The 13,064-nt window shown below is 52.3% G+C and overlaps 1 protein-coding gene across 1 annotated transcript; it reads right to left on the bottom strand.

The window, feature by feature from the left end:
- Positions 1–981: 981 nt before the first annotated feature.
- On the bottom strand, positions 982–12,868 carry LOC135814169 (nuclear protein MDM1-like). The gene is made up of 6 exons (XM_065327248.1): positions 12,302–12,868; positions 5,158–5,643; positions 4,652–4,818; positions 4,046–4,133; positions 3,597–3,626; positions 982–2,926 (listed from the first exon to the last, which is right to left on the bottom strand). The coding sequence occupies exons 1-6, from the start codon at positions 12,566–12,568 to the stop codon at positions 1,742–1,744; spliced, it is 2,223 nt and encodes a 740-aa protein (XP_065183320.1). The 5' UTR covers positions 12,569–12,868; the 3' UTR covers positions 982–1,741.
- Between the last annotated feature and the right edge of the window lie 196 nt (positions 12,869–13,064).

Genomic DNA, 13,064 nt, shown 5'->3' on the forward strand with positions numbered 1-13,064 from the left:
TTTGCATCGAGGATGATATGGCGGAGTTACGTCAGTGCTGACGTCACCTCAGCTTGAATTATTGATTTTGTGATGCAATGACGGTGACATACTTTGTACTGTTGTAGTACATGTACTGTATGTAACAACATTGTTGAACACAGTCTTCTACTGTGGCGCGCTAACAAACGTCACCCAACCGACGTCAATCAAGGCTTGAATCAGCAGCTGCTACTCTTTTTTGGCCTTCTATTCTAAGTTAGTTCAGTATGAGTTCTATTTCATGGCTTGCTCAGCGGCTTTTCATTGGCTACACTACTAGTACTACTTACTAGTACTAATACTATTCAAGCCTGTAGCCAGTGTAGGTGTTGTGTGCCGGGACGGTAAGTAGGCCTGTGTGTACATGTACGACTGTGGAGCAGGGAGCCATGTACATGACTAGACTGTACTACAATCAGTCATAGTGCAATGTACATGACTCCTACACCATGACATTGCACGTGTATCTAGTGGAGTGTGAACAAACAGAACTCATGATGAGTTTCACTTGTTTCAACGATCAACATGGCCATAATCCACTCACGGCCCGGGCATCCGGGACCGTTTTTCAAAGCCGGCCGGGGCCTTTAGACTAAGAACGAGCCCAGTGCTGCGGAACTTCGAAAGCTAAAGCGACAGTGCAACATACACCGTCCAATGAAATGTGTCCTGTACATGTATCTAGCCTCTGAGCCAAACTGCATGGACATACTGGTACACACACACACACACACACACACACACACACACACACACACACACACACACACACACACACACCGTGACACGCAAATGCATACATACACACACCGTGACACACAAATGCATACATACACACACACGCACGCGCACACACACACACACACACACACACACACACTGCTTGCACTAATTTTAGAGTGCAGGTAAGGTTGCGAAGTGTCCCGTCACCATGGTCACCTCCACATCACGCAACTGGTGTCAGTACTTGTTTGAGTAATTTAAAAGTTGTAAAGAAAAACTAACAGTGTAACTAGAATACATACTCAATAAGTCATAGGAGTTACGAGTCATATGGCACAGCGAGTGCTCTCATGAGGTGCACTGTTAGCGAAACGTCAACACACTTTGCGGCAGTAAAACTGAATAATCTGATACGTTATTGTGATACAAATAGCAAAAATAAAAGATAGAAATTTCAACAGCAAATTACCACTCCTGTCCAGACGAAACCAGTGGAGAGAAAAAATTGAAAGAGATAACAAAGAATACTAGTAGTAGCCGATCAAGAGCAATGGGACATGTCCGGCATTGACGATTCACTAATTTCCCCCCTCTGCATGAGCTAGGCAGGTATAATCAAAGCGCGAGGCTGACACTGGAACTATTCTCTTGCACGAATGCATGAGTGAGCGTTAGTCCCGGCTACTCAGTAGATGAATGCCAGGTAGACTATGTTTCAGAGAAAGTACCCTACGGCCGCATGTTCTACGGAAAGCGTCCTAAGTCAAGTATTGCGCAGGCCAAGCCCCTGAATGCTGATACCTGCGTCGACTCGAAACCCTTCTCGTCATTGTCATAGTGAGTTGGCTGTCTAATAACGGCGAATCAAGCATGCAGCTGCCAGGACGTATGATGGCATAATAGTGCACCGCTGGGTAGCTGATCATGTGGCAGTATGCAGCACTGACCCTGTACCAGACATCACAGGGGGACGCACGCGGCATTACGAACTGCTAGCTCAATGAGCCGCGACAGTAGTAGTGGCCGGCGGGGCTTGACGAGTCCAGAACGTGTCATGGCGTTGCTTGGCACGTTGCAGCACCTGAGCAGTTGCGCTGCTCTGGCTGGAGAGGGATGACAGAGAGTCACAGAGAGGGGCACGCGAGCGAGCCAGGGTCGCGGGCATTGCCGTCCGGGGGCGGGCACCCGCGCGGGGGTGACCATCCTGAGCCACTCCACCCTGACTGGGTACCTTTCCCGGTACATGATGTCGTTGCAGCACAGGTGCATGCTGGTGTTTGGGCTGCTGCTGCTGCTTTTGCGGTTGCACATGACGCTGGTTGTAGGGCCCGGGGCCAATCTCAGCACCACCACATGTACACCTTGCAGACTTAGAGGATTTCTTGCTCCTGTCAAGCGGAGGCTGGGAATACGGCCTGCCAGTTGCAGCTGCGGTCTTTGGTCTACCCGCTGCCGCCGCCGCTCCAGGAGCAACAAATGTCGTTGTTGGTGGCATGGCCGTCTTTGCCTTCGGGTTGGCCCTGACCGTTGGCTCGGTAACTGGTCGGCAATGGGCGGCACGGTGGGGTTGCGGGCGTTCCGGCGACTCGAGGAGTAGACCGGCTGGATGGCCAGGTGTTGTTCGGTCCAAATGATGACGAGGACGATCCGGTGGTAGGTTTGGCGTTGATACCCTTCCCTCGCCGGCTCCTCCCTTGTGCGGATGATTAACTGGTTTCACATGTTGCAGCAGCTGATCAATTGCAGATGACGAGGAGGAAGAGGATATGGTAGATGCGCTACTGACTGATGCAGAACTAGGGCTGTACGGTGCTGGAACATGGCGCACTCCTGGCGCAACAAGACCGTGCTGAGATGGCGCCACCTGGCCACCAGTGGTGGGAGGATTGCTGGCAAACGCTTGCTGCACAGGTCCAGGTGCTGCTGCAGAGCTGGCAGCAGCTGCCTGTGCCTTTACTGGATGAGATGATAATGACGACGGCACTGCTGCTGCTGCTGCTTCCGAGGACGACGGCACACCAGTGGCCTGACCATTTCCATCAGGCAGCCGACTGCTTGATGCGCTGCTGTCAGTCTCCCAGTTTGCCAGCGCACCCTCGAGCTCGTCAAAGTATGACCGGGAGAAGAACGTGCCCAGAGAGCGAGAGCGGTACTTTCTAGCCTTCTGGCGCAAGTCCAAAACCTGGACATGGACAGAAAGGGCAACATAAGTAAAACACCGGTCAATTTCTAGTCGTTCCATTCCAACTAGTAGCAGCATATGTGCAGAGTGGAGACAGGACCCTGTCTTGTGGCCAGAGATGTTCTACAGAAGCAAACGTATTATACTGGCTACTGTTGAAGCTAGCCCATACTCTACTGTGCCAAACGCCTCTAAGGATAGACAACAATGGGACGCACATTCTTCCCAGGAAGGAATTCAAGTCCATTCATATAATCCTGGAAACCGCTGGCACACTGATGCTGTGCAGCAAAGTTTGTCAGGACACCTGACAAATACGAAACGCCTGGAAATCGATCGGTGAGGTCACCTTAAGTTTCGGCAGCTCTTTGGAGGACACATTTTAGCACTTGAACCTCAGAAATGAGGACTGTCTGGCTTACATGTAGTCCCCCGGGTGTCCCCTATACTTCTCAGGTTCCACTGTGCAGAGCAAGCCATAAACGAGAAGTACCTGAGCCATCTAGCAACCTGTCACTGCGGTGTAACTGCATGCATACGTATAGAGAACTAGTGTAAGGCCGGGTACTCCAGGCCTAACGGATCCATAGTCTATATAGGCTGCATCACATGTGTGCAGTATTGGTGGATTTTTAGTGTGTTTTACTAGTAGCAGTCATTCCAAACTCACCTGGTCATACCATGCAGGCAAAAGCTCGGTCTGCAAGAAGTAGAAGGTTCACAACAACAAGAAGCAAGATGTGAGGATATGCAATGACACCCATCCATTCCTTACATTTCGCCACTGCGCTCATAGTGACGTATCGTCCAACCGTGACCAGCAAAGAGACTTCTGTGAACACTGTAAACTGACTAATATTCGCGACGGATTAAAGTTCGCTATTTTCGCGAGAAGAGCGTAACGCGAATATTAACCAGCGTGAAATCAAGCTTCAGCAGTGGGTGTATGTAGGTGATCCCTGTGCTTCGCGAACTTTTTGCCATTGCAAACTCGCTGGTTCTAAGAAATCGCGAACATTTAGTGACGCGAATATTGGCACCCATTTACAAAGAGGGCGGCCATCATAATAGTGACAATACCGCAAAAAAACGTGCAGAACAGAACACGTGCCAACTTACAGCGGCTGGTGCCGGAACTGTTTGAGCAGAGCGCAGGTGCTTCTCTGCGGGCTCACAGAATGTGCGCTGATACTCCGTCCTGAAGCGCCTGCACAGGAAAAACAGATCGTACTCAACTGAGTTATTCCTAGGTTTCAGATCATGGAGGTGCACCACTGAACGCCATCCAAGTAGTGGGCTGGCTATATTGATGCCGAATCTCTCTTTCGTGCATAGGTACACCTCTGACATACTGGACCAGTCTCAGAGTGAGTCGCCCACTACAACTACACGTGTAAAGATTTCAGTAATCGCGCCCAGGTAAAATCAACTGAAACGGCACTCAAATGGCCTGGTGAAAAGGCATCGATGCCAGTGTTGATTTGATGAAGAAGAAAAAAAAACCTATACCATACCATACCATATCATACGTCAAGCGGTACCTGTACAGAGCACCTGTGTAAAGAGCACAATATAATCACAGCCACCACATCTCCAGCTACATGTAACATGTAGAACCTTCTCAATCCCACAGATCACTGTGACCCACACCGAGCCTTCTAGTATCCTGGCTCTGCTGGAGGCGCCGCGTGACTATAGCGGCAAACCAACTATAAAAAAAATTACCTTCCTCGTTCCAGGTTTGCCAAGCGCTGCTCTTCCTCGGTACACTGAGGTTGGGCAAATTGCGGCAGAGGCTGCTGCTGCTGCTGGTGTGGTGCATGCATCACAGGTACTGCAAGCTGTGCATACGGGGCTTTGGCTGCTTGTGCTGGGACGGCAGTTGTGGTGACCTTAAAAGAACGCATGATAGCATAGAACATTACAATCCTTTTTAGTAGAAATGAAACGGTTGAAATTGGCTCGAAAACCTGATGCTAATTTGGCCGGAAGTGGGTTTGTTAGGAATGCAGGTACTGTACCTCACGAAAGATACGTGTACCCCGCCTTTTAGAGGTAGAGGTACCCAAAGCTGGTTCTGCTACTGGTCAAGGGTCAATTACAGCCGCATGTTCTGTTGCAAGGCAGATGACACGGGTCCCATAGACTACTCGACTTTTTCTGACATCAGATAGCACCGAGGAACCCTCATGCACTAGACCCACTATCAAAAAATATAATAATAATAATACCTGTTTGCCGGCAGGACCTGATGAAGGCATCCCAGCCGCAGGTTGAACTGGCACACGTGCTTGTTGTGCTGGAAGGTCCAGCTTTGCATACTTCAATTGTGTAGGGTGGCTTTCTTGCTGGTGTTGATGCCGTTCGTCCTCTTCCTCGTCGCTCGATATATCCTCCAGAAGGAAGTTGCCCTCTCTGCGGGTGGGGAGGTCACTGCGACTGACGGGCGGTGGTGCAGCTGGCTGTGCCCAGCGCTGATAGTTTCGCTGGTATTCGGTCGCTGCCTGGAATGGCTGGAGAGCTGCTCCACTGGGAGCACTGCTAGCCTGGCCCTGTCCGTCTCGCATCAGAGTGCGAGTTGCCTCCAGTATTGGTGCTTTTGCTGGGGCCGCGCCAACGGGTGCCTTCTTCTGCCCATAGTCGTGCTGGTACGACGATTGCAAGTGCATTGGCGGCGGCCGGTGCAGCAAGCCCGCTCGGTGCTTCAGTGCCAAGTCCTGCACATGTCCAGAAAGACAAACGTTGATAAGTAGCATAACTGTTAGGCACATGATGTATACTTCATGCCGGACACAGACAACTGGCTGATTCAGTCGTGGATACTGAAATGAAGGGAACACCAACCATGAATCGGACGCTGGGAACCCATACACTCCCGCAGTCATGTACATCTAGATATGAACATTTGCATGACCGTCAATAGTGGCCAGGTCACAATGGCACAATGAATGGCATCCAGTATAAGATTTCCTACAAACCATAACTGCCTGCTTGAATGCTCATAGCAGTGCAGTCTGAAGGGGAAAGACCATCAGACTCTTCTACACACCGCACAATCTCAGGACGCACACCGCACAATCTCAGGACCTGGTGTTTCTTGTATTAGTTCTAGGAAGTAGTGAAACTCACTGAACTAGATTATTATTGAAGACTATTCTAAATACACTGTGGGGTATACCAGTTGCGCAGCAAAAGCCCGCACTCGCACGTGCTATCGAAGGCTAGTAATTAAGGTATTACTATTAGAGTAGTCCAACCAGCTGAACACAGCAGCACGAGAAATTACATGACTAGGTAAACACTAGGATCTGACCCGTATGATCAACAATGTTGTTAACAATGATGAGAGTGTGCTCTTAACGTAATTGAGCGGCCCAGATGTTCCAATCAATTACTTCTAACATGCTATCCTTGCAACCCAATCTACTTATCTACGCAGAGCATACACTGTTGTAACGAATATCATGAACAATGTAATACTTGTACCACAAAGCAATACCGTGCACTAGACTCTAAATACATGACACCACAGTCATCAGTATTAGACCAATGCATGCAAGCAAGATCAGCAGTTATCCTTCATCACCTCCGCCTGGTGGCATGTAGAAACTCACTACCGACCATGCAATTACTGCGTGCGAAAGCGGGCAGGCGGTCGAATGGCAGACCTGTCTCGCAACACTCGCTCGTCTGGAGTATCGCTACTCGGCGAGAACACTACGTATGGCCCGCTGTCATCACTCTCTTCTCCAGCCGATTCCTCCTCTCTATCATGGCGACGCTCATCTGCTGGGTCCGAGGAAGGTGCAGCTGGCACGTCACGCTTCAGCAGGTCGATGTTGATGACCTTCTCCTGCAAAACACCCTTGAACCTCCGCCAGATGACTACTGTCGATCCTGACAAGACCTTCTTGATACGCCAGCCACATTGGTATGGAGGAGTACACTTCTGGCGCCTCTTTGGCTGCTGGAGGAGGACGCTATCATCAGGCGCGAACGGGCACTCATGCTCGGATTCACAGTGGTCTTTCTCGGACATCTCCGCATCAAGCAGGTCGCGAACTCTCGCACACCTCGCTGCATGCTCGTCCTGCCACTCTCTGGGATCGGATAGGTTGATGCGGGCGCTCACCAATGCTCGAGGCTGCCACCCGATCATTGCTTTCATTGGTGAAATGCCGATGGCGCTGTGGATGCGGCTGTTGTAGTAATGCATCAGCACCGGGAGCTCGGCTAGCCAATCCGTTGATTCTTCCAGGACCTTCCTTATGAGGCCGAGCAGCGTGCGATTAAAACGCTCAGCCATGCCTTGCGTCTGTGGGTGCCTGACAGCTCCGGTCTTGACCTCAACACCAAACACACGCAGAAGGGCCTTGACAATGTAGTTGCGGAACTCCCGGCCATTGTCCATCCGGATCACATCTGGTGTTCCCCATCTACAGCACAACTCGACAATGGCATCGGCCACGCTCGCACCATCGTGCCGACGCAACGGGACAACTTCGGCGTACTTCGTCAGGGCATCAACGCAGACCAAGACGCAGTGGATTTCCCCGCTCTTGCTCGCCCCAAGCTCCAAGGTGTCGATCTGAACACAGCCCCACGGTCTCCCGGGCATATCTGGTCGTGTCGCTGGCGCCGCTTGTCCTCCTGCGGCGTTCGCAGCCTTGCAACGCTGGCAGCTGCGGACATGTTGCTGGCATTTCTCGGCCATGCGTGGTAGGTAGCAGCGTTCACGCAACATCTCGTACATATTCTGCCATGAGGCATGGCCGGAGTTGGTGTGGGCAGCGCTAATAACAGACTCTTCCGCGGATTTAGCGATGACAGGAACGAGGATTTCACCCTCAACAGGCAGCTTAACGCTTCGGAGCAGGACGCCATCCTCGACGACGAGCTGACTTGCCACGCTCCTGTAACCAGCATCGCGAACCGCCGATCGGGTAGCCACCTGGCTGGCGACACGCTGCACCACTTCGTCTTCCAGCTGGGCTGCCGCCACGGCGTCAAACGAAATTGGGCCAACAACTGTCGTTTCGCACACAGCGCCGGCGGTGACGTCGGGAATGCTACCCACGGATCGAGTAAGCCAGACGCTTGGAACTCGGGTCAGGGCATCTGCAATGTTGGAGTCAGACGACACCCATACAACATCCACTGCGGCTCCAATCGTGTCAATCATATCGCTGACAATGTGTAGGCGCCTCTGCACCAACAGGTCATGCAAGCCAGTGGTCTTCACTCGTCGGACATCGTTGATCACTTGCTTCAGCCACCCGAAGACGGTCTTGGAATCAATCTTCAGCGTAATCCGCTTCACATTCCACTTCGCAGCCAGATTGAGACCCAGGATGGCCGCCTCCAATTCGGCAATATTGATGTGCCTCTTGTCCTGGTGTGGTCGTAGCTGCGTGGTATCCTCCACCACCTTGCCGTCAACCTCCAGGGCAGCACCAAGGGCCAGGCCGGACGCATCACACCACACCGTCCATGTGATGCTGTCGCCAGCAGAGATGCTCCACGTTCCCTTTGCTGGGTCGACTTCGGCTAGCCGCTTCTCAAGCTCCTCGCAGCAGACCTGGATAGCCGGTGGGACTGGATCATCCCAGGACGCATCGTCCGCCGAAGCTGCTCTCTTCAAGAAACTGCAGGCAGGTCGCAGCCATGAGCATACCGGGTAGTGGCTTGTCAGTCGTCCACACCATTGGAAGATTCTCCTCCTAGTTGCCGGACGCTCCAAGGTCATGGCAGCTGGCTCCTTTCGCGACCAGGACGTGTCACCACTGGACGACTTGGTCAGCTGGAGGCCAAGGACCCGAGCCTCTGCCAGTTGCTCTGCGGGCTTGGTTGGTAGGCCGAACTCATTCAGTGCACCAGACACCTTCGGCACCAGGGCACTAGGGACCAGCAGGTCGTCATAGTAGTTATCTACTCCAGGATACGGCTGGGTGACGTACTTCACAACGGCATCCATAAACTTGGGCGCTACCGCCAACCCGAATCCCATTCTCGTCATGACGTGAGCTTCTCCCTTCCAAAGCACGACTTGGTAGCGGTACAGCGCCGGGCTAACCCGGATCTGGAGGTATGCCTTCCTAATGTCGAGCAGAGCATAATCCTCTCCTGCCTGACGCCATCGACGTAGCGTGTCACCGCAGACTGGTGGGTCAAAACCAGGGTCAGAGTGGAGCTTTTTATTCAAGTGACGGTAATCCAGGCACGGCCTCACCGGCGTCGTCTTGTGTTCTTGCGGAACACCGATGAGCGGCAGCACACATGCTGGCTCGCCATGTAGCTTCGGGTCGTGCTTGATCAACCAGCCGTTGTCTATCCAGGATTGCACCTCACTAACAAACAGGCGCTCTTGCTCCGGAGTCAGGTTCGTCCTGCTGTACTCTCCGATACCCGGGCCGAGCGGCATTGCAGGAGGTTCACCATCGAGCCACTTCCAGGTCAACTCCCATTGCTTCTCAGCAGGGCTCCAGGTCACGACACCGTCCGCAATACTGAGCATAACCTTGCCCTCGTCAGTGGTGCTGACTTTCACCCGACGCGACGGATGGCCAGATCGACCATCATCATCCTGCCCCTTCGGGGACAGCCGATCAGCAGTGGCTGCAACAGTGTCGCTGGCTGCGGCTCCAAATACAACTCCGCAAAGCTGTCCATCACTACTATACTTCAGTTGCAACCCACCGCACCGCGAAGCGACATCCGCTCCAATCAGCACGTCAGCACGGACAGTGCTTAGGCTTTCAACTACAAGCGCTCGTACCTTGACTCTGGGAAGGTTGACAGGCCCATCGTTTCGCTCTAGAAGGACCTCTAGATGCCCCAGAACTTCGATTCGATTGCCGTCCAGAGCCACAAGGTTGGTCTCGAGAGTGTCTGGGCCGTCGTACGTGAGGCTGCTGCGGTCCGCGAATGCACGGCTGATCAACGTCCTCGTCGAGCCCGTGTCTACAACCGCTTGTCCGCGTGCACGTGCGCTCACAATGGACGATTCCTTGCCGGCGTTGTCACCAGACGCTGCACTTACACCAACGAAGATTTTTACCAGCTGGCCTGACTTCTCGCTCCCATGCCCCATGTACAGGCAGCGCTCCTCCGCCGGCTCACCTCGTTCCACGGAACATTCCTGCGGGGAAGACGTGCAGGCTGCCGATGGTGATGGCTGACCGGTGACTTTGCTTGACCTCTGGGCCTCCCAGGCCCTCCGTTCTTCGCAGTCTGCTTTCAAGTGGCCAGGCTTGTCGCAGAAGAAACAAGTGAGGCCAGGCCGCACGCCACTTGAACCCCCCGCCGCTGAGCTCCTCCAAGCACCGCGATCGTAGCCAGACTTCGCCTCCGGGCAGTTTCGCCGCACGTGACCAAGCTTATTGCAACGGAAGCAAAGCACATTCCGCGTACCAGAGCCTGCCGGCCCGGGGCCACTCGCGCCACTTGCAGCTGAAACAACATCATCCTCAGTTCCAGTTTGCTGCAATGCTCGAACCAACTGCAGGCACAACGATACGTCGTCGCCTTTTCCAACCAGAGCAAGGCGCACTTGCTGCGCCATGGATGAAGGTAAGCCGTTCAGGATTTGCTCTACGAGCACGCTGTCTGCATCCGCGCCTCTTCCAAGGCCTGCCACCGCTGCTAGCCTCCTAAGGTCGGCAATGTACCCATCTGGGGATTCATCCAGCTGCAAGCGGCGTGCAACAAACAGCTTGTATGCCTGCGACTTCGTGAGGCAAAACGCTTCTTTCATTCTTTTCTCTACTTCGTCCGGTTTCTTTTGGTCCGCGTCATCCATGGCGTTGTAAACCATAAACGCATCGCCGTCCAAGTAGAGCGGAAGCTGCGCCATCTTCTTGTCGTCTGTGTCCCACTTCTGGTTTGTGGCCAAGAACGCGAACTTGGCCCAAAACACCTCCCAGCTGTCGCCCTTCCCTCTGTAGGGGCGCAAGAACCCTTCAATCTTCGCCGCCATACTCCTCACCGGACCTCTCTCTAGGAAAACCCACAGCAGTACGTTCTGCCTATCCCGGGTTTCGGCACCAAGAGCTGAAGGGGAAAGACCATCAGACTCTTCTACACACCGCACAATCTCAGGACGCACACCGCACAATCTCAGGACCTGGTGTTTCTTGTATTAGTTCTAGGAAGTAGTGAAACTCACTGAACTAGATTATTATTGAAGACTATTCTAAATACACTGTGGGGTATACCAGTTGCGCAGCAAAAGCCCGCACTCGCACGTGCTATCGAAGGCTAGTAATTAAGGTATTACTATTAGAGTAGTCCAACCAGCTGAACACAGCAGCACGAGAAATTACATGACTAGGTAAACACTAGGATCTGACCCGTATGATCAACAATGTTGTTAACAATGATGAGAGTGTGCTCTTAACGTAATTGAGCGGCCCAGATGTTCCAATCAATTACTTCTAACATGCTATCCTTGCAACCCAATCTACTTATCTACGCAGAGCATACACTGTTGTAACGAATATCATGAACAATGTAATACTTGTACCACAAAGCAATACCGTGCACTAGACTCTAAATACATGACACCACAGTCATCAGTATTAGACCAATGCATGCAAGCAAGATCAGCAGTTATCCTTCAAGTCTCTGTGCAGAGTAACTCGGCTCGTTTGGCCGAGATGGGGCTTTCTGATCTGAGACTGGGCATCTGTTGCACTGGGGCGTTGGATACACTGCACTCTCTACAGTCACTATGGTATGTTGTACCACTCTTTGCCTCACGGGTACTATACTGTAGTACCCGTGAGGCAGTAAAAATGTTTACTCCACCGATTTTTGCTCAAAAATTTGAAAATGTTCAGCGACGTTTTGGTGAGAGCTGCTCGTCACGAGTTGTCAGACTCGTTTGCTAGCGAGGTCAAGATCTGGTCCTAGAGCTAGCTGGGGTCCTAGATCTGAAGGGACACTAACTGCGCTGGATCGTCTAGATTTGGTCGACTGGCTTGATGCCCAGCTATTCGATATTACATGATGTACATGTACATGTATGTATGCACAAGGCGCATGGGATATGATATACACGTATGTATGGCAATAACCAATATAAATAAACCCGACCGACCGACCCTGGTACGGATGAGTGAAGTGACCCGAAACAACGAATTAATTCTAGGTGGCCTAATAATATTAATTTTGATACCTTCCGACGCCCCTCGGAATCTATTTCTTCCAGTAAGTTTGTTGCTCAGTACTCTGTTCTGCTGTACATGCACTTGATTTTCCAGGGTAAACCTGCCTAAGCTGCATGGTAATCATGTATGGGCTTACGCCCGGGCCTGAACTGTGGGGACTGCCCTATCGAAAGTTTGATGTGTTATAAGGAAGGCAGTGAACACCTACCAGTGGCTGCCGTCCTCCTGCTCCTTCTCCACCGCCACCTCCTCTTCCTACTGCTGGTGCTGCAGGAGTTGGACGAGCAGCAGCCTGTTGGCCTGATGTTGCTACCGAGTCACGTTGCCTGAGCGCTGTAGGGTCGGTAGCGGGACTGTCGCCTTGACCAAGGTTGTGATTACCAGAGTCCAACTCCGCTGCGGCCTCAAACTTTACAGAACGTCTGTTTCGCGCAGCGGCCACTTCGCCAGATGAAAGTCCGGCGAGTCTGGACATTGTTTGAGATGCGCTGTCGTAGATCTACTCCCTAGAAAATTAGTATGGGACAGGGTTGCCACCGTTTCGACGTGATGATGTGCTCCGTCCAGCGGGAGAGACTGAGAGTAGGTGCACGCTAACGGACCGACAGCAGCTTCTGCAAGTGATGGAGTTGAGCGGCTGCTGCTGGCGAGAGTTTCACAGAGGGCGTCAGGATGCCGCAGAGTCTAGAGACAGAGCAGGCCAGTATAAAACCTAAAACTAAAAGACATTTTCTTCTTGCTCGCTTCACACGGCAGTGGTGTAGTACGCACTACCGGCACTAGAACTTTTTTTTGTAAGCTTGCAGATAAGAAGCTGGGTGACTGAACGGTGAACCGCCGCATCGTTGCGCTACTCGACGCGTTTCGACTTTTCAAATCTCGAGTTCGTCCACGTTGCCCTGCCAACCAGAGAGACGCACACCATACCAAGACAAGGACTCTTTATGGCCAGGCTAGGTAGAGGCTGGTAG

The sequence above is a fragment of the Sycon ciliatum genome, chromosome 4, assembly GCF_964019385.1.
Source record: "Sycon ciliatum chromosome 4, ocSycCili1.1, whole genome shotgun sequence".
Taxonomy (NCBI): domain Eukaryota; kingdom Metazoa; phylum Porifera; class Calcarea; order Leucosolenida; family Sycettidae; genus Sycon; species Sycon ciliatum.

Excerpts from the sequence above, each read along its gene's own strand:
- LOC135814169 (XM_065327248.1), bottom strand. The coding sequence starts at position 12,568 with ATGTCCAGACTCGCCGGACTTTCATCTGGCGAAGTGGCCGCTGCGCGA. Across the intron at positions 5,644-12,301 it reads CAGGAGGACGGCAGCCACTG|GACTTGGCACTGAAGCACCG; the intron begins GTAGGTGTTCAC and ends GGACATGTGCAG. Across the intron at positions 3,627-4,045 it reads CAGTTCCGGCACCAGCCGCT|ACCGAGCTTTTGCCTGCATG; the intron begins GTAAGTTGGCAC and ends TACTTCTTGCAG.